At 41.4% G+C, this 25,938-nt stretch overlaps 1 protein-coding gene across 3 annotated transcripts; it reads left to right on the top strand.

Moving 5' to 3' along the window:
• The first annotated feature begins 247 nt into the window (after positions 1-247).
• On the top strand, positions 248-14,166 carry LOC132832670 (uncharacterized). Of its 3 annotated transcripts, none has more exons than XM_060850754.1 (3): positions 248-810; positions 3,979-4,047; positions 11,392-14,166. In XM_060850754.1, exons 1-3 carry the CDS (start codon positions 307-309, stop codon positions 11,566-11,568), a joined length of 750 nt encoding a protein of 249 aa, XP_060706737.1. In that variant the 5' UTR covers positions 248-306; the 3' UTR covers positions 11,569-14,166. The 3 variants fall into 3 exon arrangements, with proteins under 3 accessions (XP_060706737.1, XP_060706736.1, XP_060706738.1); XM_060850753.1 differs by having other exon boundaries at positions 3,904-4,047; XM_060850755.1 differs by lacking the exon at positions 3,979-4,047.
• The last annotated feature ends 11,772 nt before the right edge of the window (positions 14,167-25,938 follow it).

Below are 25,938 nucleotides of genomic sequence, written 5' to 3'. Positions count from 1 at the left end.
AACTTTCCCTTCAACTTCCTTTTTATACATCCAGTTTGCACCCCCCCCCCCCCCCCGCTACTTAGTTTAAATGTAGCGGTGTTGCAGTAGAAAAATGAAGTAAAATTAAAGGTGCCTTTCGGGAAAGATGTGATGCTGCCCCTTTCTGTCGTAAAGGAAACATTTTAAATTCGAATTGTAGGCGGTTCAGTAATTCGGACAGCCTCAAAAACTCTGGGTGAGTCGTCTCAGATCTGGTTATGAGCTGTTAGCGTTGGCTGCTGCTGAGTTAGCCGCATCCTTGATTTAATTTTTTTGGTTGTAATTATGTGTAGCATGGAGCTAACACCTACGCAATTAATTCTGTTCCCGAACAACAGCAATTCAGCTTCAGCTGTACGTTGGATAGTAATAAGCATAGTGCTTTACATATTGGAAGAGATCACAGAGAAGCAAATTCCATGTCCGTGTACATCTCCAGACGCAAATTCTGAATCTTATCGTATGGTCTTCGCGATACCTGCAGTACTACTGTTTTTCCTTGCTATGGTGTTGCAACATAAAAAGAAATATAAAAACTTCGAAGAAATTTGGGAAGAATGCCAGCGCTGCCAGGAATGTGAGTCCAAGGCCTTTGCTGTCTCTTTCTGCAAATCAGTCAGCCTATCAATAATATGGATCGGTATTTTGTTTCTGGATGGTGATTATTACGCCTGTTCTCAAAACATGAATGATGAGAAAATGAACAGTACAATATGCTCCAAACTCAGCTGCGAACGGAATCCCGATATTTTTTTACCTGAATACGGTCGTAATTGTAATTATTCGCGGGTGAGTACTTTCTACAATTTTCCTTCTAACAAATGATTGTCTCGAAGTAATGTGTAACAGTAGCTTTCATTTCCATGGTATGATTAACATCACAAAACACCTAATTTGTTTCACAATTAGCGATCAGATCCAACTGGAGCATTGAGGTCTCTTTGGGGGAAATAATGTCAGGGACATCTGTGCAGGTGCAGAAACCCAGAGCATGCCGGTTGGAGAGACAGTTCACTAAGACCTCCTGGACGTTTGGGGGAATAAGTTTCGAGACTGTATTGCTGGAAAAGGACAGCAGGTCAGGTAGCATCCAAGGAGCGGGAGAATGGAGTAGGAAAATTCCTGATGAAGGGCTCTGGCCCGAAACGTCGATTCCCTTGCTCCTTGGATGCTACCTGACCAGCTGTGTTTTTCCAGCAAACACTCTCGACTCTAATCTCCAGCATCTGCAGACCGCTCTTTCTCCGAGTTTGGGGGAATAAGACGGACACCAGAGTTGGAACCGCTGAGGGACTTGGATTCCATTAAGGGCTTCATCATTTTTACATATGTCAGGAAGGATCGAGTGAAGACTAAATACAGACAGGTCAGGTCATTGCTGAAAATGTGTTGCTGGAAAAGCGCAGCAGGTCAGACAGCATCCAAGGAGCAGGAGAATCGACGTTTCGGGCATAAGCCCTTCATCCGGTCAGGTCATTCCCAAACAGCTCATGTTGGTCTTTATACTCCACTAAAGCCTCCTCATTTCTTTCCTGAACAAAATCACAGAGTCAAAGAAATGTTGAAGGAGACCATTCAGCCCACCGTCTCTACACCAACTCTGTGCATTTTAATCCAGCGCCGATCCTCCGGCTGTCGGTTGAAAACTTGCATGTTGTTTCTACAGAAAGAATCATCACCCCTCTTGAATGCTTCAATTGAACCTGCCTCCCTAACACTTCCAGGCAGTGCATTTCCCCACCTTAAATTACTTGTTGTGTGAACGTACATATCCTCACCTTCTATTTGCGTCTTTTGGAAAGCACTAGATCTGTGTCGTTTAGTTCCTGATCAGTTTATGGTTGGGAACAGTTTCTCCGTGTACAATCTGTCTGGATTCCATGAGTCCGCTTCCTTCAATCAAATCTGCTTTTATCTCTTCCCACACAAAGCAGAACAGTTCCAACTTCCCCACTATTTCTTTATAACTGAATCATCACTTGAATCATTGTCCTAAATCTCTTCCTTACACTCTCGATTGCAATCACATTCTTTCTTTAATGTGGCTTTAGGAAGTATATTCCAGCTGAGATCTTACCAGTATCTTATCTCCATTCATAATAACCTATTTGTTCTTGTACTCAATGCTGCTATTCCTAATCTAGAATACTGTAATCATTAGCAACATTTCTCACTCTACCTTTCTTGACAACGTCTTTTTTCACTTGTGTGCATATACATACATGTCTGTCTTCTTCTGCATGCCTTTTAACAACAATATCGGTGCCTACTGATCACTACTCCACATCTTCCAGCTTGAAAATTTGTCCAAAATTTACCATACTCTCTTTTTCCTATTGCTCAATCCTTATTGCATTTATTGTCTCCTGTGCCTTTTATTCTAAGAACCATAACTATCCTCGCAAGTTTCTGAAACAGTACTGTGTTGACCACCTTCTGGAAGTCCCTGTACATCATATATGCAGCCTCACCATCATCAAATATGAAGTGATGCACTGGGTAGGAGAAATAAGGCAAGGGAATGCACGATGAGCATTAAGATTCTGGGAAGCACCAAGGATCACAGGGACCTTGCTGTGCGGGTCCACCAGTTCCTTATTGCAAGTGGACAGGCAGATAAAGTGATTAAGAGTGCAGGTAGGATAATTGCCTTCATTAGACGACAGCAGAGAGCTTATGCTAGAAATGCATCAAGCATTATGTGTTTTTCAAGAATCCACATTATAGAAGAGATATGACAGCACTGGAGAGGGTGCAGAGGAGATTTTCTAGGATATTAACTGGCTGCAGAGTTTTAGTAATGAAAAGAAACTGGGATTGCTTTCTTTGGAGCGGAGGAGACCAAGGGAAGACATGACTGAAGTGTAAAAAATTATGAGGGGCACAGACAGGATAGACAGGGAGGAACTTGTCCGTTTAGCAGAGGGATCAGTGACCAGAAGACATCGATTTAAGGCAAGGGGCGGAGGGCTTGAAGGGGATGTGGGGAGATGATTTTCACTCAGAAAGTGTCAGGAATCTGGAATTAACCGCCTGTAAAGGTTTAAGAGACTGGAGTCCTCATAACATTTAAGTAGTATTTAGATGAGTTCTTGCAAAGCCAAGGCATAAAAGGCTTTGGACCAACTGCTGAAAAATGAGATTAGAATAGTTGTTGTTTTTGAGCAACACTGACTTGATGGGCTGAAGGGCCTTTTTTGTGCTAGACGCCTATGACTCCACCTTTGTAAACATTACAAACAGCTAGTCTGGTTTCAGATGTGAATATCTTGAATTAACAGCAGCAAGTTGCACTGGTACATGTCCTGGTTTCAATTCCAAATTTAAAAATAACAAAATTTAGCAGCAAATTAACATCATTTACTTCACCTTCATTCCTAAGTATAACTTGTGTTTCATCAATATAATAAGTGCTTTCATTTAGGTGATAAACATGATTTCATTTTAAATTGAAAGTAACCATTCCTTCAAATACCCTGCTCAGAACAAATCATTTATGTCACCTTTTCTATTACTCACTCTCTCATACTTTCTATATCACCCTCTCTCTAGATGGTATCCACATACATTCTGGTATTATACATACTGTCCTACAAGGTTTGTCTTCCAGCAACATTATGTTGTATACAGATGTACACATATTTGGTAGTACACACTCCACTGTTAGACACGCGCATTCATTCATACAGACATTCAATTCACGCAGCTAGACTGACAGAATCAATCAAATAAATCAAATTATCTCTGAGTTATGCTCTGGCTGTAGTGAACTTCGGCTGAAAGTTGTACCACATAATAAGACTATTAAGTCTCTACAACTGTACAGTTCTGTTTAAGTGTTGGTTAAAATATTTTATTAATTCTTCAATAATGGCTCAATAGCGTATAGGTGCCGGTTTACTTACCACGTGGGTGATTTTGGTTTTAATCTGCTACCTTTTCCAACCTGACGAACAGCATCAAACCAAACACACATATCATATCAAGCTTATAGAAGCGACACAAGGACGGATTACGGAGCCATTGGTAAGTTGAACGGCTGAGACAATACAAACAGGTGGTGATATCGTGAAGAAATTAATCTCTCCCCTCATTGATGTTGTATTAACTATGCAAAGTAACTGTGCAACTCACGTGGCGGGCCAGGTAAGTGTATTACGATATCAGCTGGTGAAATGATCATGCCCACTTATGAATAATAGTGAAAGTGACAAAGTCAGCTATAATTAACCAGCAAAAAATGTTTTAAAAAATTTCCAGTTTTTTTTACCCTGGGAGTGACTAGCTAGTAATGACTTGTTGCTAATATTTGATTGTTACAAATGTTAACTTGAATGAATGGGTGGATTAATTAGTCAAACAAATAGATATAAACGGTTATAATATGGTTGGGTTATGGCGATGTTGCTCAAGAATAGCCAGTGATGGGAACTGAAAATGCAGGGGAATACAATTTTGAGAAAGATAAAACAAAGGGGTAAGGGAGGTGAGGTAGCTTTGCTGATTAAAGGAAACATTATCGCAATAGTGAGAAAGATCAATAACTCCAGTGGAGTCTGTATGGGTCGAGTTTAGGAATACCAGGGACAGACAACTAGAATAAAAAGTTGCCAAATTTCCAAAAGCCTTGACTCTCTCCATCATCACAGAATGTTACAATACACGGGAGGTCATTTGACCAATCGAGTCTGCACACAAAAACTAACCCCAATTTCTTGCATTATGCCCATTGCCTTGAATGTTATGCAACTTCAGTGGTGCTGAGGTTTCACAACTGAACTACCCTCCAAGGAAGTATAAAACGGACTCCCCCGACCCCTTGGGTGAAAAGAAAATCATCAAATCCCCTCTTAAACTCTTTGGCTTTTAATTGAAAATTGCTTCTCTTGTTGTGATCCTTAGACTGAGGCTATTTTTTCAAACTATCCATGCCTCTCTCATTCAGTCTCCCCTCAAACATCTCTGCTCCAAAGAAAAGGATCTGAGCTTATTCAATCTCACTTCATATCTAAAATCCTCCATCCCACACAACATCTTGGTGGATCTCCTTTGCAATATCTCCAGTGGAATCACAGCCTTCCTATAGTATGGCAACCAGAACTGCAGACAGTGTGATTTGGAGATGCCGGTGTTGGACTGGGGTGTACACATTTTAAAATCACATTACACCAGGTTATAATCCAACAGGTTTAATTGGATGCACTAGCTTTTGGAGTACTGCTCCTTCATCAGTTGGTTGTAGACTGTATGATACACCTGTGAATTTTTAACTGCAGACAGTGTGTACCTCACATTTATCAGGGTTAAATTCCATTTGCCACTGATGTAGCCATCTGGCTACTCCATTTATATTCTCCCATAATCTAACACAGTCCTCCTTACTGTCAACCCTGCAGCCCCAATCTTTGTGTCATCCGATTTTCTCATCGACATCATGTATCAATATCTCAACTAATAAGGAGTCTAGAACTGATCCTTGTGTTGAATCATTGCACTGGGTTCCAGTTGCATAAATAGCCTTCTGCTATCATCCTCTGTCTTCTGTCAATAAGCCAGTTTTGGATCCATCATGTCAAGTTACCTTGGACCCCATGAGCTTTTATCTTCTTTATAAGTTTCCTATGTGGAATATTGCAAAGACATTGTTGAAGTAGATATAAACTGCATCAACTGTATGGTCATCCAAACTTCATCCAACCACGTGGTCACCGCCTCAAAAAACACCACTAGATTTGTCAGGCATGGACTTTCCCTGACAAAAGCCATGCTGACATTCTATGATCAAGTTTTAATCTCTAAGTAAAGAGATTGCTTCTCCTCTTCAATACATTAGACTCACTATTCTATGGTTGATTTGTTTATCTCTACCACCGTTCTTGTAAAAGTGGCATCATGTTAGATGTCCTCCTGCTCTGTGGCACCTTCCCCCTGGCTGCAGATGATTTAAAAATTTGGGTCAGGGTGGCTAAAACTTTCTCATCATCTCCCACTGCCGGTCTGAGATACAACAGGTCCAGATCTCGGAATATGTGCACTTTTAAACTTGCTGAATCCTCCAATATCTCCTCGCTTCTTCTACAAATCCACTCAAGAACTTTGCAAACCAAACCCTCTTTTATTTTGCAGACCAACTTTCTGTTTTTCAAAACAAACATGAAAAGTAATGTGTTGTGGTTGCTATCACTAACAGGCTGTCCCACTGTCACCTCGAACACCTGCCTGGCTTCATTCCCTGGAACTAGGTCCGGCAGTTCACTGTCCCTTGTTCGACTATCTTTTTGTTGGTATAGAAGGAATCATTGACCGACATATAAAACCAAGAGGCTTTAAAAAAGATTGAGTTCATGGGAATTAGGACTACCTTTCCGCTGGTTGAGTCAGATCTGGCAAATAGGAAGGTAATTGTGGGTTTTGGAAATCAGTCAATTCCAGTCTAAGGCATCTCTGTAGAATTTCATTAGGGTAGTGTCCTGCTTTATGCTCAAACAGACCTACTTTTCATAGAACATAGAACATAGAAAAATGCAGCCTTCGGCCCTCGATGTTGCGCTGATCTCACCTCACCTACACGAGCCCACTTTCCTCCATATGCCTATCCAATGCCTGTTTAAATGCCGATAAAGAGGGAGAGTCCACCACTGTTACTGGCAGAGCATTCCATGAACTCACGACTCGCTGAGTAAAGAATCCATCCCTAACGTCTGTCCTATACCTACCACCCCTTAATTTAAACCTATGCCCCTTCATAATAGCTGACTCCATACGTGGAAAAAGGTTCTCATGGTCAACCCTATCTAAACCCCTAATCATCTTGTACACCTCTATCAAGTCACCCCAAACCTTCGTTTCTCCAATGAAAACAGCCCCAAGTGCCTCAACCTTTCCTCATATGATCTTCCTACCATACCAGGCAACATCCTGGTAAACCTCCTCTGCACCCGTTCCAGTGCCTCCACATCCTTCCTATAGTATGGCGACCAAAACTGCACACAGTACACCAGATGCGGCCGCACCAGAGTCTTATACAACTGCAACATTACCTCAGGACTCCGGAACTCAATTCCTCTACCAATAAAAGCCAGTACGCCATATGCCTTCTTCACAACAGTATTTACCTGGGTGGCAACTCTCAGAGATCTGTGTACATGGACACCAAGATCCCTCTGCTCTTCCACACTACCAAGTATCCGACCACTAGCCCAGCACTCCATCTTCTTGTTACTCTTACCAAAGTGAATCACTTCACACTTAGCTACATTGAACTACATTTGCCACCCTTCTGCCCAGCTCTGCAGCTTATCTATATCCCACTGTAATCTGCCACATCCTTCCTCACTGTCAACAACACCACCGACTTTCATATCATCTGCAAACTTGCTCACCCAACCTGCTAGCCCCTCCTCCAGTTCATTTGTAAAAATGACAAACAGCAATGGTCCCAAAACAGATCCTTGTGGAACACCGCTGGTAACTGCACTCCAAGATGAACCTTTACCATCAACTACTACCCTCTGTCTTCTTCCAGCCAGCCAATTCCTAATCCAAACCTCCAACTCACTTTCAATGCTATACCTCTATTTTTTGCAGTAGCCTACCATGGGGAACCTTATCAAATGCCTTACTAAAATCCATATACACCACACCTACCCGCTTTACCCTCATCCACCTCCTTAGTCACCTTCTCAAAGAATTCAATAAGGTTTGTGAGGCACGACCTGTCCTTCACAAAACCATGCTGACTACCCTTGATCACATTATTCCTATCCAGATGTTCATAAATCCTATCCCTTACAATTCTCTCTCAGACTTTGCCCACAACAGAGGTAAGACTCACTGGCCTATAGTTACTAGGGTTATCCCTACTCCCCTTCTTGAACAAGGGTACCACATTTGCTATCCTCCAGTCTTCTGGCACTATTCCTGTAGACAACGAGGACATAAAAATCAAGGCCAATGGCTCTGCACTCTCCTCCCTTGCTTCCCAGAGAATCCTAGGATAAATGCCATCAGGCCCAGGGGACTTATCTATTTTCACCCTTTCCAGAATTTCCAACACCTCTTCCCTACATATCACAAAGCCATCCATTCTAATTAATTGTGACTCAATATTCACATCGGCAACAATGTCCTGTTCCTGAGTGAATACTGACAAAACGTATTCATTCAGTGTCTCCCCAAATTCCACACGCAACTTCCCACTACTGTCCTTGACTGGACCTATTCCTACCCTCGTCATTCTTTTATTCCTGACATACCTATAGAAAGCCTTTGGGTTTTCCCTAATCCTACCAACCAAGGACTTTTCATGTCCCCTCCTTGCTGCTCTTAGCTCTCTCTTTAGATCCTTCCTGGCTACCTTATAACTCTCAATCGCCCCAATTGAACCTTCACGCCTCATCTTTACATAAACCGCCCTCTTCCCTTTCACAAGGGATTCCAATTCCTTATTAAACCACGGCTCCCTCACACGACCCTTTCCTCCCTGCCTAACAGGTACATATTTATCAAGGACACTCAATAGTTGCTCCTTGAACAAGCTCCACATATCGATTGCACCCTTCCCTTGAAGCCTACTTTTCCGAGCCACACATCCTAAGTCATGCCTCACCACATCATAATTCCCTGCCCCCAGCTATAACTCTTGCCCTGTAGTACACACTTATCCCTCTCCATCATTAAAGTAAAAGTCACCAAATTGTGGTCACTGTCCCCAAAGTGCTCACCTACCTCCAATTCTAACCTGGTTCGTTACCCAGAACCAAATCCAGTATGGCCTCACCTCTTGTTGGCCTGTCTACATATTGTGCAGGAAACCCTTCTGCACACATTGGACAAACATCAATCCATCTAACGTACTCGAGCTATAGCTTCCCCAGTCAATATCTGGAAAGTTAAAGTCCCCCATAAAAACCACCCTGTTACTTTCACTCTTCTCCTGAATCATCCTCGCAATCCTTTCTTAGGAGGCCTGTAGAAGACTCCTAACAGGGTGACCTCACCTTTCCTATTTCTAAGCTCAGCCCAAACTACCTCAGATGGCGAGTCTTCATCCATCATCCTTTCCACTGCTGTAATACTATCTTTGACAAGTAATGCCACACCTCCCGCTCTTTTACCCCACCTCTGACACTACTAAAACATTTAAACCCTGGAACCTGCAACAACCAATCCTGTCCCTGTTCTACTCGTGTCTCCGTAATAGCCACAACATCAAACTCCCAGGTACCAACCCACGCTGCAAGTTCACCTACCTCATTCCGTATACTTCTCGCATTGAAGTATACACACTTCAAGCCACCTTCCTATTTACCGGCACCCTCCTTCGAGATTGATGCCATGTTTCTAACCGCCCTACACTCCAGGTCCGGCACCCTAAAGCTACAGTCTAGGTTCCCATGCCCCTGCAGAGTTAATTTAAACCCCCTGAAAGAACACTAGCAAACCTTCCCCCAAGGATACTGGTGCCCCTCAGGTTCAGGTGTAGACCATCCTGTTTATAGAGATCCCACCTTCCCCAGAAAGAACCCCAGTTATCCAGAAACTGGAATCCCTCCCTCCTGCACCATCCTTGTAGCCACGCATTTAACTGCTCTCTCTCCCTATTTCTCGACTCTCTATCACATGGCATGGGTAACAAACCAGAGATAACAACTCTGTTTGTTCTAACTCTGAGCTTCCAACCTAGCTCCCTGAAAGCCTGCCTAACATCCTCATCCCTCTTCCTACCTATGTCGTTGGTGCCAATGTGGACCACGACTTCAGGCTGCTCCACCTCCCCCTTAAGGACCCGGAAAACACGATCAGAGACATCACGTACCCTTGCACCTGGGAAGCAACATACCAAACGTGAGTCTCTCTCGCCCCCACAAAACCACCTATCTGTGCCCCGAACTATCGAGTCTCCAATAACTGTTGCTCTGTTCTTCTCCTCTCTTCCCTTCTGAGCAACGGGGATAGGCTCTGTGCCAGAGGCCTGAACCCCATTGCTTTATAATAATTGAATGTTTTCCAAGCCTTATTTCAATGATGTCCTGACACCAGATCCAAAGAGGCACCTTAACTCTCTGAATGAATAATATTCTCTGAGAGCAGTACTACTCATCTTTGACTAAGTCTCTATTCTACAGTTTCCACATTCCAAGGACTCTAAGCTAAAATTTTATTGGACACAGCTGATCATTTAAATGACCAGCTGCCTGTGAGAACCACATATAAGCAACCTATAGACTGACTCCTTGAAATGTTGCCTCTGGTGTTAAAACATAGATTTCCTGATGTTCAGCTATTTTCAGTCGAATGGAGATGATCTCCATCATGATGAATATCTGGACCTTTTTCACTCTCTCTTTCTCAATCTCACTTTCTATCACTATCTCCCTCACACTCTATGCCAGCGATAAAATGAGTATTTTATCAGAGAGGAACCAGCTAACAGTCACAGAACTTTGATCAGTGGTCAAGAAGACAACACAATTTTTAAGAGGGAGGAAATTGGGAGGCATTCTGAAGTAGCAGTGGGGCACTAGATATTTTGTTTACCTTACCTGATGCTGGAGGTCTGAAGTTAGGAAAGGTTGAATTAAGGATATCTATGTCATGCCATCATACAAGGTAAGAAAAAAAGGAGGGTTTGGAAAATCAGGCACATCCTATGTGATCAATTGTTGTTGATCAGAACAATAGATTAGCAAAGATGACTGTTAATCGGGATGTTTTTTGCATGAAATTGGCTTCTTTCAATGCTGACCCTCCAGATTGTGGGCGGCACGGTGGCACAGTGGTTAGCACTGCTGCCTCACAGTGCCTGAGACCCGGGTTCAATTCCCGACTCAGGCGACAGACTGTGTGGAGTTTGCACGTTCTCCCCGTGTCTGCGTGGGTTTCCTCCGGGTGCTCCGGTTTCCTCCCACAGTCCAAAGATGTGCGGGTCAGATGAATTGGCCATGCTAAATTGTCCGTAGTGTTAGGTAAGGGGTAAATGTAGGAGATGGGGTGGGTTGTGCTTCGGCGGGTCGGTGTGGACTTGTTGGGCCGAAGGGCCTGTTTCCACACTGTAAGTAATCTAATCTAATCAATTGACAGGCTACTTAGCCAATGGGTTCAGGCTCCACGACAGGCATGGATAACCAAAAAGAATTGTTACCATGCCATATACTATTTCAGCTCAGAGTTAATGCTAATTAAAAAATGTACCTGCAAAAGCGCTGACTAAAAATGTTATAATACTAGCTATTGATGGAATTTGTACACCTATATAATTATGAAGAGTGATTTTAAATTAAGTTTTGATACATGATCTGTTTATCATTGGTGTTGTTTATAAACCATTCATTCATCATCTGTATGCTATACTTGGAAATTACTTCGCAGCCACATGCGAGCACTAACGAAGACAATATGATTTCATTACTGCAATCAAGACTGCCAATATCTTTTACTGCAACGATCCAGACTGTTTCAGATGAAGACAATTCTACCAGTGAAGTGAGAGAAAATTCGACTGACGGACCTTCGCAGGAAGCTGAAGGACCTCGAAATGAATCGTAGAAATAATATGCGATGGTATGTTAGTTGTGCCCTACCATTGCCAGGAGTTCACACAAGTGCACTATTCAGAAAAGACTACTTACCAAAATCGTGAGCATTCCGAAATGGAAAATCAATTCAGAAACAAAGACAAAATGAATGAGGAAGTTATCAATGTGACTTAAAAATATTTAAACTCATTCTGAATATGATTGGAGAATCAAAATGATTACAATTTCTTTAAAGACTAGACAAACAAAAATATCAAATGACTCTGCTTGAGCGTAATAAATCATTTCAATTATATTCTTAAAGCAGCTAAAAATAATTTGACCCATGAATGCTGAATATAGGGTTAAAGACAAGATTCGTGGCAGAATGGAGGAACAGAGAGATCTGGGTGTGCAAGTACATAGATCCCTCAAAGTTGCCACCCACGTGAATAGGGTTTTAAAGAAAGCATATGGTCTTTTGGCTTTCAGTTACAGGGGTATTGAGTTTAAGAGCCACAAGGTTTTGCTGCAGCTCTACAAGTCACTAGTGAGACCACACTTGAAATATTGTGTGCAGTTCCGTTCACCCTACAATAGGAAAGATACAGGAGAGGGTGCAAAGAAGATTTACCAGGATGCTGCCTGAACTGGAGGGCTTGTTGCATGCAGAAAGGTTGAATAAGCTCAGACTTTTCTCTCTGGAGCGAAGGAGGAAGAGAGGAGACCCGATCAAGGTATACAAAATAATGAGAGGCATGGATAGAGTCAATAGCCACAGACTTTTCCCCAGGGCAGGATTGACTGGTACGAGAAGTCATAGTTTGAAGATATTATGAGGAAGTTATAAAGGAGACATCAGAGATAGGTTCATTATACATAGAGTTGTGAATGCATGGAATGCATTGCCAGTTGAGGTGGTGGAAGCGAAGTCATTGGGGACATTTAAGTAACTGCTGGACATGCACATGGATAGCAGTGAGTTGAGGGGTGCGTAGGTTAAGTTACTATATTTTACATTTGGATTAAGTCTCGGCACAACAATGTGAGCCTAAGGGCCTGTTTTGTGCTATACTTTTCTATGTTCTATGAATGGAAGGACTGTTAGCGTTAAAAAGGAAGTATTTTGAACTTGTTGGCTGAACCAGAAAACAAAAATAGCTAATGCTTCAGAGTGATGATCTTTTACTTTAGAAACTTTTTTTAGAAATATTAGAACTTAAACAAATTGAGAGCCAAGAAAAAGGGAGGATGAGAGAGGAGAACAATGGGGAGAATGAGAGGGTGAAATGTAGAAATGGATGATAGTTAAAGCCTTTCCAGGATGTGCTGATAATTGTCTTTCGACTAATCTCTAACTTGCTGTTTCTGTTGTGCTTTCTTGAATAGTAGAGTTAATTTTTTTTAGCTTTCCCAGATATGTAAATAGAAATGTAATAAAAAAGGTTGAGGTTAATTATGAACCAAAGTGTACAAAAGCAGGGAGCACACCTGAGGAGGTATCTGTCTTTACTGATGAAAATGTTGCCCAAATATTAGTGAAAGAGTTGAGATCATGGATAAACTAACAATTGATAAAAGATAAGATTGGATAATATTCATCTAAGGGGCTGGCACAGTGTCTCAGCGCTACTGCCTTGCAGCATTAGGGATCTGGGTTTGATTCCACCCTCAGACGATTGTCTACGTGAGTTTGAATTTATTGTCTGAACCAGGCGTGGAAGTATCTGTGGAGAAAACAAAAATAGAGTTAAGGTGGAGTTTGCACGTCCTCCACACCTCTACGTGGGTTTCCTCCACAGTCAAATATTGTGCAGGTTAAGTGGATTGTCCGTGCTAAAATGTCCAAATTGTTCAGGGATGCACAGGTTAAGTGGATTTTCCATGGTGTATGTTGGGTTATAGGGATAGGGCAATGGGGTGAGTCCAGATGGAATGCCGTTCGAGGGGTCAGTGTGGACTTGATGGATTGATTGGCCTGCTTCCACACTGTATGGATTCTATGAACAAGAATTTTAAAGAATGAGTCTATAAAATGAACGTGTAAAATGAAGATATGCAAAGAGCTGAAGAAGGCGACTGTTTATGCAGATGTCTGAGATACTCTTTCAGGTTTGAAACAATGATGAAGTCGCAATGATGAAAAAATATGAAGTTCATAATGTGAAATCTGAACAACTTTTCAGAAACAGAACAGGACAATCTATATTTGAGTTGCAACAGCGTCGCTTCTCTTGACGGAGTTTTGAAGTATAAATGTTGGAAACAGAAAATGCCTGAAAGCCTCACGAAAGTTTAATTTTCCATCTTAAAGCAGAGAGTAATTCCTGCATGAGAATTTGACAGATTGTGATGATCAAGATGAACTTTGAAATTTAATTGGGCAATGGGGGAATTATTATGTGGATTGCATGTTGTAAGATAATTTTTAGGATGTTGACATGATAGATAATGGGGGAAATGGGCTGTAATGGGCTGGATAGTGGGAGATGATGTTGAGCAGCTGGGTATCTGTGGTAATTTCGAGGTATAATGTTTGATTTTGATGTGGTTGTTTTTAAGTTGAAGACGAAAAGTAAATTCTGAGAAGAATGAGAACCTTGTTTAAAAATCTAATAAATAGTGTGTTATTCCATGTCAAAAAAGCCTGACTTATTTTTGTGATTCTTCTCCCATGGTAAAGAAAAATAGGAAGTATTGAATTGATACTTCACCCATGACCTCTCATTCCATTAATTGTCTTCTTTTTCATCCTTAATCTTTCTAACCTCTGATGACCCTGTTTATTATTTCTAGCCTATTATGTTTATATTCCAGTTAGCTTTCAATCTCTACTCGTGACTTTTTGGTGTCTTCATTATTTTCTTTCTCATAAAACCCTGAACTTAAAATATCCAGATGTCTCTCCCTCATATTATCAATGTAACACCTGTCATACGCAACCCAGCTATTTATCTATCTGTTTCAACATTCAGAGGGCATATGCCCTAACTTCCTCTGACTATATACCTCAACTCTACCCAAACCATCTCTTTAAAGATAGCTGTTACTTATGAGTTTACTCGGTTGGTGACAAGGCTGGTTTGTGATGTAGGGTCACACTACAAATGTATGTTAACTTTGCATACTCAACTGAGAGGACCATTAGGGTTTTACAAATGCCATCTCTCTCTCCTTGCTGAAGTATGCCAACTTCAGGTTAAACCACCACCTGTTGTCTCTCCCTGATGAGAGAGCAACCTTCTGGTCCACTGTGACTGTGCAACTTTATCTATTTACCAATTATTTCTTACATGCTAACAAGGAATGGCAGCAGATGCTGAGGCTGGCAAGAATGCAAGAAACCAGGCGCCAGGGCAATCACAAACAATGACATCATAGAGTCTACTGGATATGCTTAAACTCCCTGCATATGCTGGAGAGATAATGCTAAAGCAATCTTCAGTAGATATCCGTTATGTATTTAATAAATATTTAAGTCATTTGTTCATTTGAAAACCAGTATCTGGAACTTATTTATTCACAAAGTCAGAGATTAGTTAGTCAGAAGTCTGGCTAGAAGCCATTGGAGTGACTATTGGAGATCTTCAATGGTTTAATTTTAATGTTGCATGTACAAATGTCAAAAGGCCACTTTAGTTCAGGTGCCTGTCTCCGCTATCATAACAATTATTGTAAAAACCCATCTGATTTCTGCTAATTTACGAATTTCTGTTTATGGAAAGAAATGTGCTACCCTTTGGCCTATGTGTGACTCCAAAGCCATAGCAACGTGGTTGACTCTGAACTGTCCTCTGGATAGTTCAGGATGGGTAATAAATGCTGAACAAGCCAGTGAAGCCCATATTCTGTGAATGAATACTTTTAAAAAATCTCCTACTTACTCTTTTGTTGATTCAAAAAGTCAGGAAATTTAATTGCAAATGAAGTGGCACCAGGTACAGTGTACAATATGAGAACTGGCTGCCAGCAAATATGTGTGGAGCAATGACCACTGTTTGTGGGAGAGGCCCTCTGCTTGGGGACAAATATGATTGGTTCCCAAGCAGCTTAAGAGCTTATGAATATGACCACGTTATGTCAAAGCCTTCAGACTTCTGAAAAAGGTCTCATGTCACTCTGTGTTCACAATACAAAATTCCAAAAAGCCTAAAGAAAGCCCATTTATTTTCCACCCACTTACTGTTGCTTTGAAACAATAAGACAAAGTTTTGTAAGTTATGAACTATTTGCGCTGTGCCTCCTACAAGCAAGTGCAAAGAACCTGGAAAAGAGGAATCGTGGAGCAGCAGGTCCTGGAAAGCCAAAAGAGGACCATCTCAAAGAACCCAATGGACAGGACTATTGAACTATCTTCCCAACTATTCTCTCCACTCATAACACTGATTCATTTTTGTGTCTGCATGTGTCTATCTGGACATTTGTGGAGGAGAAATTTTCCAAGGGGGTTAGAGTTTTCACTGCTAGAGTTATGGGTCACTTGTTCATGTGAAGACAGGTAAATTGGATCATTTTTATAATGTTTTGCGACTGATGTGACAACTCCAGAAATAAAGCTGAAAAATGTGTTGCTGGAAAAGCGCAGCAGGTCAGGCAGCATCCAAGGAGCAGGAGAATCGACTTTTCGGGCATAAGCACTTCTTCAGGAATTCGTGAAGAAGGGCTTATGCCCGAAACAACGATTCTCCTGCTCCTTGGATGCTGCCTGACCTGCTGCGCTTTTCCAGCAACACATTTTTCAGCTCTGATCTCCAGCATCTGGAGTCCTCACTTTCTCCCAACTCCAGAAATAGCAAGACTCAATTTCCAGCACACTATTCCAGAGAAACACAATAAGGTTATGAATCATTGAACAACATAAGGTTTTTTTTTTAAATTTTGGAATGAATACCAATTTCCTTGAACAGTTTTCTTATTACAATTTGGTGAACTGGAGCCAATACCCTGACCGCAAAACAATAATAGAATGGTCTCGAATGTTACATCTCAAACATTCAGGCCCACCTAATCTTTTGTGTTTTACTTCATAAAGGATGCTAAAACACTAAATGAAGCAGAAGGCCATGGGATCCAATCTTATTCCAAACACTTGAACACTGTCATGTGGAGTTTGCATATTCTCCCTGTATCTGCATGGGGTTCTACTAGGTGCTCCAGTTTCTTCCCACAGTCCAAAGGTGTGCAAGTTAAGTGGATTGGCCATCCTAAATTATCCAGGGATTTGCAGGCGAGGTGGATTAGACATGGAACATGGCTTGACAGGGATAGGGTAGGTGGTAGTTCAGGGTTGGTGCAGGCTTGATGGGCTGAATGGCCTGCTTCCATGCTGTATGTATCAACTGTACATAATTCCCTTCACTAATGTCAAGTGGCCTTCCTGGGTCAAGGAAACTGTGGAAGAGCCAGGCAATTAGAGAGTCTTCAGCATTCTGCATCTTTGAATGGAGGAATTACATTTAATTAGCTTTATTGTCACATGTAATCAAATGAGGACAGTGAAAAGTTTACAAGACACCATTTATGCCAGCATCTTTAGCACAGAGTAACCCTTTACAGATTCTTCAGCACATGTTCTTAGGAAAAAAAAAATCAAAAAATAAATAAATAAGAAGTCCAGCATTAGATATTATAGGAATAAAGAAGAAAAACATAGGTTAAATGTGAGGCTACCTTAAATCAGGCCAGATGCTGAGACCATAGCCAACACTTTGTTGTTACTTATGATAGCTAAAGATTATCAACCTGACCTTGCTGAGATATTGAAATGCATACCTTGCATTCAAAGCTTCAATGACAGTGTTGAGAGTAGGGGTTAGCGTAGGGCACCATAAAGCTTCAATGACAGTGTTGAGAGTAGGGGTTAGCGTAGGGCACCATAAAGCTTCAATGACAGTGTTGAGAGTAGGGGTTAGCGTAGGGCACCATAAAGCTTCAATGACAGTGTTGAGAGTAGGGGTTAGCGTAGGGCACCATAAAGTCGTTGTGGAGATGAAGTTTGATCTTTACCCTGAGGAAAAGCTTCACTGAGTCATTTGACAAGTTTGCCATGAAACTTGGGATCAATTAGAACAGGTCTGGCCATTCAGAGCTGGTCATCCATAGCAGCTGAAATATCTTACACTGTTTTCCGTAATCATAGTCTGGCACACCCATCATTCTGATGACCGTGACACAACTAGCAAACAGGGCCACATTGATGTACAGACTGGAAGACCATAAGACACTGGAGGAGAAGTAGGCCTGCTTCATCAGGTCTGCTTCACCACTCACTTTGATCAGAGCTGATTCCTCAACTCCACTTTCCTGCTTGTTCCCAATCATCTCTGATGCCCTTACTAAGTAAAAATCTGCCTTAAAAAAAATTAAAGGCATGACCTCATAAGCCCACTGCAAAGAATTCCACTGATTTATTATGCTCTGAGAAAATACATTCTTCCTAACTTCTGTCATAGTTGGGCGACCACTAACTCAAAGTGTATGCCCTTGACCTAGGCCCTTCCATAAAGAAGGGTCTCCTCTCAGCATTTACCCTGTCAAGACCCCCATGTGCTTCACATGTATCAAATAGGTCACTTCACATTCTTCTAAACTCCAGGGAGTACAGGCCAATCCAGTCCACCTCCCAGGCTGAACATAGAATGCATTCTGTCGAACTGCTACCAATGTCATAACATAATTCTTCAGAGAAGGAGATTAAAATTGCTCACTGTATGCTGTGTTACCAAAGCATAGGGGATGCTCGCTCTCTTATTGGAGAGAAGCAACATGTGGTAGTTTAACCTGAGGGCAACCTCAGGTGAGGGAAGAGATTGAGAAGGAAAGCCCTTCTTGGTAACCTCAAGCCAGCAATGAGAATTGAACCCATCCTATTAGTACCATACTGCTTTACAAACCAAATGAGCTAAACCAATTGCCACACCTAGTATTCTCAATCTGGTCTGATTGCTGCATGTTTGTTATGAGAACTCCCTATTTTTGCACTTAATTCCACTTAACATAAATACCAACATTCTGTATGCTTTTGGGCAATAATCCTGAAAACCTTACATACTGTGAGGAGAGCTTCAGTTAGCTCAGTTGACAGGATGGCTGGTTTGTGATACAATGATGCCAACAGCATATATTTGATTTCCATACATTATGTCATTATCACAAAGTTCCTGTCTTTTGAGCATTCCATGAGGCATGACGGCATTCAAATAAAATCACTGCCAATCATCTATCTCTAACAGAGCGCAGTCCTCTGGGGCTGTGGTGATTTTACATTCTTTTATTCTCAGTAAATTTAGTTTTAACTTTGAACCAAAACTCTGCCGCACATCACGCAAATCTTGCCTGGATTCTGTTCACAGATAAATGCCAATTGGGGTGTACAAAATGTTACCAGATCAAATAATGAATTATCTTGAGTTACTGAGATTGTTGTCCTCATATTGTCAGCATTCATTTTTCAGTTGCATTTTCTGTAATAACAAGTGAATGACCATCCAGCCACAGAATTCCCCAAAATGACTTAATGTGTTACAAAACATTGTGTACACAATATGAGACATTTCTATTGCATATTAAGAGTCTTGCAGATTAAAAAGTAACACAGCAAGTCATCCTTGTAAGCTTTACCAAGTCCTTTTGGCTTTCTCATAAAACTCTGCAGTGTTGACGTAGACCATTTAGTCCATCAAGTTCACAGCAACTCTTGAAGAGAGTGCTACACGTGATGCAACCTATCCCAGTAACCCTACATTTTAGATGGTGAATCCACCACACTGCACTTCTTTGAATGGTAGGAAGAAATGCACAAAGACATGGGGAGAACATGCAAACTCCATACATACAGTCGAGGCTAGAATTGAACCCAGGTTCCTGATGCTGTGAGGCATCCTTGCTGACCAATGAGCCACTATGCCACTCCACACTTGCTTTAGGTATCTTAATATGGCAACACATGCAGATACAGAATTCCCAAAATACTACTGAATCCAACAGAAAGATCACACGCAAATCACTCAGTCTATCTTCATTCACCCAAAATCCTCTGTGACAGGAAGGCAGAAATCAGAGGGACACTAAAATAATGCAAATTTTGCTTAAATGGACACCTTAATGTAAAACAGTAAATGCTTAAACATATGTATTATACTTAAATAATTTGACCAGAACCTTAATCTAACCATGTTTCAAAATTCAGACAAGCATCTAGATTTTACCACACAATGGTGGCAACAAATTGCTCCAATATTCTGACAGAGAAGACTACTGACCTGCCTTTTTTGATGTATTTATTTCTATATATCTCTTATCTGTTTAACTGTACACTTAAAGAAATGCATAGAAACACAGTGAAAGTACTTCTTGAAACTGATAGATTCTGCAATAATTTTATCCTGTTATCCCTCTGAGGAGAATTGGAGCAACATGGACTTGAATGGGCCCACCAGTGTGGACTCAAGTGGGCCCAGCAATGTGGATGGAGTGGGCCCAGCAGTGTGGACGGAGTGGGCCCAGCAGTGTGGTCTTGAGTGGGCCCAGCAATGTGGTCTTGAGTGGGCCCAGCAATGTGGTCTTGAGTGGGCCCAGCAATGTGGAGTCAGGTGGCCTTAACACTTGACTAGTCCAGTCCACTGGCTTACAGCCACAGATTTAAAACCCTTTGTCGCTTTTTTCTCTCTAGACTGGACTGTAGCAGATAACAACACCAATGATCAGAGATACATGGTAATCTTTATGCCAACTCACCTAAAATGCAATTTTATCAAGATCTTGTGCTCTTAAAATGTGCATCTGCTTCAGTGAGCATTTGAGCAAACCCTCCCCATACATCCCCACTCTATGAACAGGAACTGGTGGTTCTTACTTTCCTGTTTATGTGTAACATATATGGTTTTGAGGGCAACATTATCATTTGATCAAAATGTCATGAGCTCCAAGCCCTTGCTAAACACCGAGCACAAGATCTATAGTCAAACAGTCACATAGCACAAAAATAGAATATACAATCCAATGAGTCCACACTGAACATAGTCCCAAACTAAATCAGTCCCACTTGCTCTTGGTCCATACCCCTTCAAACCTTTCCTATTCATGTGTCTATCCAAATATCTTTTAAACAGCACAATTGTACCCACATCCACCACACCCTCAGGAAGTTCATTCTGCATCCTCTGCACAAGAAATTTGCCTCTCATGTCTTTTCTGAAATCTCTCTTCTCTCACCTTAAAAGTTTGCCCGTTAGTCTTGAAATCTCCCATCCTAGAGAAAAGACAAGTACCATTAACTCTGTCTATGCCTATCATTATTTGATAAACTTCTATAAGATCGCCTGTCAACCTCCTACGTTCCAGTGAAACCAACTCCCAGCCTTTCTTTATAGCTCAAATATTCTATATCCTGCTGCATCCTGGTAAATCTCTTTTGAACCCTTTCCAGCTTAATAATATCCTTCCCATTACTGGGTAGCCAGAACTGGACACAGTATTCCAGAAGAGGTATCACCATTGTCCTGTACAATCACAACATGATTTTTCAACTCCCATACACAAAAGTGTGAGCAATGAAAGTGTGTGTGGCAAATGGCCATCCATTGTGCCCTGTCAGATGTGTTATCTTTTGGCCCATTTGTTCTCTTTAGAGGGCATAACATCTCTCTTGGCATTACATTTGAGAGGCACATGGAAGTCCTGCAACATACAAACAAATGGGAACAGACCATTTAACCCTGAGAGCTTGCTCTGCCATATCAGAAAATCATGGCTGATCTGATCGTAACCTCAAATCCACAGTCTTGCTTTGATAACCTTTCACTCTCTTGCTAAACAGGACTCTAACTACCTTTGCCTCAAAAAGACGTGCAAATTTGTATGCACACATGAATAGATTCATGAACAGTGTCTTCCCCACTATTATTAAACTTCAGAAAGGACCTCTCAAATTTTAAATTTAATGCTGAATTCACTCTCTGTGCACCTTTTATGTGGCTCTAACATTGCATTTTTTTTTTCCTCTTTTCTAAGCTCCACACTAAACACAACATTTCATTGTACTTGGGTCCATGTGACAATAATAAGTTAAATCAAATCAAATCAAATCAAAATATTCAGATATTCTGGATTCCCCTGTTTTCAGGAAGAGAGTCCCAAGGTCATATGGCCTTCTCAGAGAAATATACTCACATATAGAACATTACAGTGCAGTACAGGCCCTTCGGCCCTCAATGTTATGCTGACCTGTGAAAATAATCTGATGCCCATCTAACCAACACCATTCCATTATTATCCATATGTGTGTCCAATGCCTATTCAAATGTCCTTAACATTGGCGAGTCTACTACTGTTGCAGGCAAACTGTTCCACACCACACTACTCTCTGACTAAAGAAACTACCCCGATATCTGTCCTAAATCTATCATCCCTCAATTTAAAGCTTTGTACCCGAGTGTTAACCTTCACCATCTGAGGATAAAGGCCCTCACTGTTCACCCTATCCAACCTCTGATTGTCTTACACTCTCGATTAAGTCACCTCTCAACCTCCTTCTCTCCAATGAAAACAGCCTCATTTCCCTTTGCCTTTCCTTGTAAGACCTTGCTTCCATACCAGGCAACATCCTTGTAAATCTCCTCTGAACCTTTCCCAAAGTTTCCACATCCTTCCTATAATGCAGTGACCAGAACTGTATGCAATTTTCCAGCTGGGGCCTTACAGTATCTTGTACAGCTGAAGTATGACCTCGTGGCTCCGAAATTCAGTACCCCTACCGATAAACGCCAACACACCATATGCCTTCTTTACAACCCTATCAACCTGGGTCGCAACTTTCAGGTACTTATGCACCAGAACACAGAGATTTCTCTGCCAAGAATTTTACCATTAGCCCAGTACTCTGCATTCCTTCTGCATTAAACTCCGTTGCCACTTCTCAGTCCAGCTCTGCTTCTTATCTATGTCCCTCTGTAACCCACAACATCCTCCGGTACTGTTCAAAACTCTTCCTACCATAGTGTCATCTGCAAATTTACTAACCCATCTTTGCACACCCACATCCAGATCATTAATAAAAATAACAAACAGCAGTGGCCCCAAAACACATCCTCGCAGCACATAACTGAACTCCAGGATGAACATTTCCCATCAGCCACCATCCTCTGGCTTCTTTCAGCTAGCCAATTTCTGATCTAAACTGCTAAATCACCTTCAATCCTCAAACTCCATATTTTGTGCAAGAGCCTACCGTGTGGAACCTTCCCAAATGCCTTACTGACGTCCATATACACCACATCAACCACTTTACCTTCGTCACCTGTTTGGTCACCTTCTCAAAGAACTCAATAAGGTTAGTACAGCACAATCTATCCTTCACAAAACCATGTTGACTATCCCTATTCAATTATTCCTTTCCAGATGATTATAAATCCTATCTCTTGTAACCTTTTCTGACATCTTACCTTAAAAATATGTTTAAATGGGTTACCTGAGATGTTTAAACAGCAAGCCCTATTTTTCCCAGTGACAGAATCAAATTTATGTTGCCAGGTTGGGTAAAGTGCTCATGGATTGGAAGGCAAGACATTAGAACTTATTGTGTGTAACATTGTAAAATTGTAAAAATGCTAAGGTTGCAAAGCATTGCAAGGCCTTTTTAAAAGATGATGTGTTTCTTTCTGTGTTTAGAGATTTAAACAAAATGTCTGTCAGCCTGCCATTACAGAAAGCATTTGAACTGAAACATTTCTATCATAGAGCCTACAGCTGGCAGGCTAAACTGCTGTTTGGTTTTGTTATCAAGCCAACAAGTTTGAATTTTAGCCAATCAATTTCAATCAAGCGCTTAGCCACCAGAAACCTAATAAACATAAGTCTAATGACTTTGACAATATCAAATCAATTTTAAGTAAGAAATATTGTTATGTCATCACATGTATAAAACAAGCGGTCAGTTGGATATAGACCCAAGAGCCAACTGCTATTCTGCCAAGAGATAACAGGTCTCCAGTTGTCTATGTATTAGAGAAAGCAGAATCTAAATAACCTAAATAACATTGGCACCAATGTCAGAGGAAGCATTTCAGACCGGGGTAGATGATGGAGAGGCAAAGAACATCTTGGAAGACATGTAACCTGGCTGTAATTTTGTTTTGTTATATAGGTGGGACTTAAAATTACTGGAAGAGAATACCATTAGAATCTTGCATTATTCAGGAATAGTTAGTACTCAGAAGGAAATTGTTCAGTCTGTTAATAGTTTACTTAATTTGTTCACTGTTAGAGTTAGATAAACAAATTGTTACTCAAAGTGTCCACCTCCTTGTTCTAGACTCTTCCATAACAAAAGACAATCTCTCAGCATTGACACTGTCACAACCCCATATATCATACACTTAAATAAGTTTGCCTCTCATTCTTCAAAACTCCAGGGTGTCTAGGCACTTCCAATCCACCTCCTCGTGTAAGCAAATCTCTCTAACTATTCTATTGAACTATCTCCAAAGTCATGATATCATTCCTTAGATAAGGTAATCAAAATTGTTCTCAGTATTGTAGATCTGGTCTGATTAGTGACTTCCATGTTTGTCATAAGATCTCCCTATTTTTGCACACTATTCAGTTTGACATCAACATCAAAATTCCATAGTCTTTGGGGCAATAATCTTGAAAACCTTACACAGGTGAGGGAGTTTCGGTTAGATCAATTGACAGGATGGCTGTTTTGTGATACAGTGATGTCAAACAGCACATGTTTAATTCAAAGAACAAAGAAAATTTACAGCCCAGGAACAGGCCCTTCAGCCCTCCAAGCCTGAGCCGACCCAAATGTGCTGTCTAAAGCTGTTGGTCAATTCCTAAGCATCTGTATCCCTCTACTCCCGATGTACTCATTCATTTATCCAGACGCATCTTAAATGAATCCACCGTTTCTGCCTCTACCACCTTGCTGGCAATGTGTTACAAATGCACACCACCCTCTGTGTGAAGTACTTGCCACGTGTATCCCCATTAATCTTTCCACCTCTCACCTTGAAAGTGTGACCTCTCGTCTTTGAATCCTTCATCCTGGGAAAAAGCTTGTCTCTATCCACCCTGTCTGTACCCTTCACGATTTTATGAACCTCAATCAGATCCCCCCTCAATCTCTTTTTCTCTTACGAAAATAAACATAACCTACTCAACCTTTCTTCATAGCTAGTACCTGCCATACAGGCAACATCATCATAAATTTTCTCTGCATCTTCTTCAAAGCATCCACTTCCTTTTGGTTATGTGGTGGCCAGAACTGTACACTGTATTTTAAATGCGGCCAAACTAATATCTTGTACAATGTTAACATGACTTGCCAGTTCTTATACTCAATACCCCGTCCATTCTATATGCCTTCTCGACTACTCTATCCATCTGTGCAGCAACCTTCAGGGTACAATGGACCTGCACTCCCAGATCTCTCTGCCCATCAACTTTTCCCAAGGCTCTTCCGTTCACTGTATAATTTGCTCTAGAATGAGCCTTGCCTAAATGCATCGCCTCACATTTGACTGGATTGAACCCCATCTGCCACTTTTCCGCCCATCTCTCCAGTCTATCTATATCCTCCTGTATACCCTGACAGTCCCTTCTGCTTTCTGCTACTCCACCAATCTTCGTGTCATCTACAAATTTGCTGATCATACCAACAGTGCCCTCCTTCAGATCATTTATGTCTTCCACAAACAACAGTGGCCCCAATACTGACCCCTGTGGAACACCACTGGGCACCTTTCTCCATTTCAAGAAACTCCCTTCAACTACTACTCTCTGTCTGCTGTAGCTCAATCAGTTCTTTATCCACCTAGCTAGAACACCCTGCACACCATGTGACTTCACTTTCTCCGTTAGTTTACCATCTGTCAGGGCCCCAGCAATTTCCTCTCTCATCTCCCTCAGCAACCAGGGATAGATCCCATCTGGTCCAGGGAATTTGTACACCTTAATAACCTCTAGTCTACCCAACACATCTTCCCTATTTATGTCAACGTGATCGAGACTAATCAAACTTCTGTCTCTAATCTCAACATTCATCAATTTCCTCTCTTCAGTGAACACTGATGCAAAGTAATCATTCAGAATCTCACCCATTCTCTCAGGTTTGACACACAGCCTTCCTTCATTATCCTTTAGTGGACCAATCCTTTCTCTAGTTACCCACTTGCTTCTTATATAAGAATAAAATGCTTTGGGATTCTCCTTAACTCTGTTCGCTAAAGCTATTTCATGACCCCTTTTAGCCTGCTTGATTCCTCGTTTAAGACTTGTCCTTCTCTTCCGATATTCCTCCAGGGCCCATTCTGTTTTTAGCTGCCTTGACCTTATGTACGCTTCCCTTTTCCTCTTGGCTAGTCGTACAATTTCTCCTGTCATCCACGGTTCACGAATC

The sequence above is a fragment of the Hemiscyllium ocellatum genome, chromosome 35, assembly GCF_020745735.1.
Source record: "Hemiscyllium ocellatum isolate sHemOce1 chromosome 35, sHemOce1.pat.X.cur, whole genome shotgun sequence".
Lineage (NCBI taxonomy): Eukaryota > Metazoa > Chordata > Chondrichthyes > Orectolobiformes > Hemiscylliidae > Hemiscyllium > Hemiscyllium ocellatum.
The sequence above is the reverse complement of the archived record's forward strand: the minus strand, read 5'-3'. Positions and strand labels throughout refer to the sequence as shown.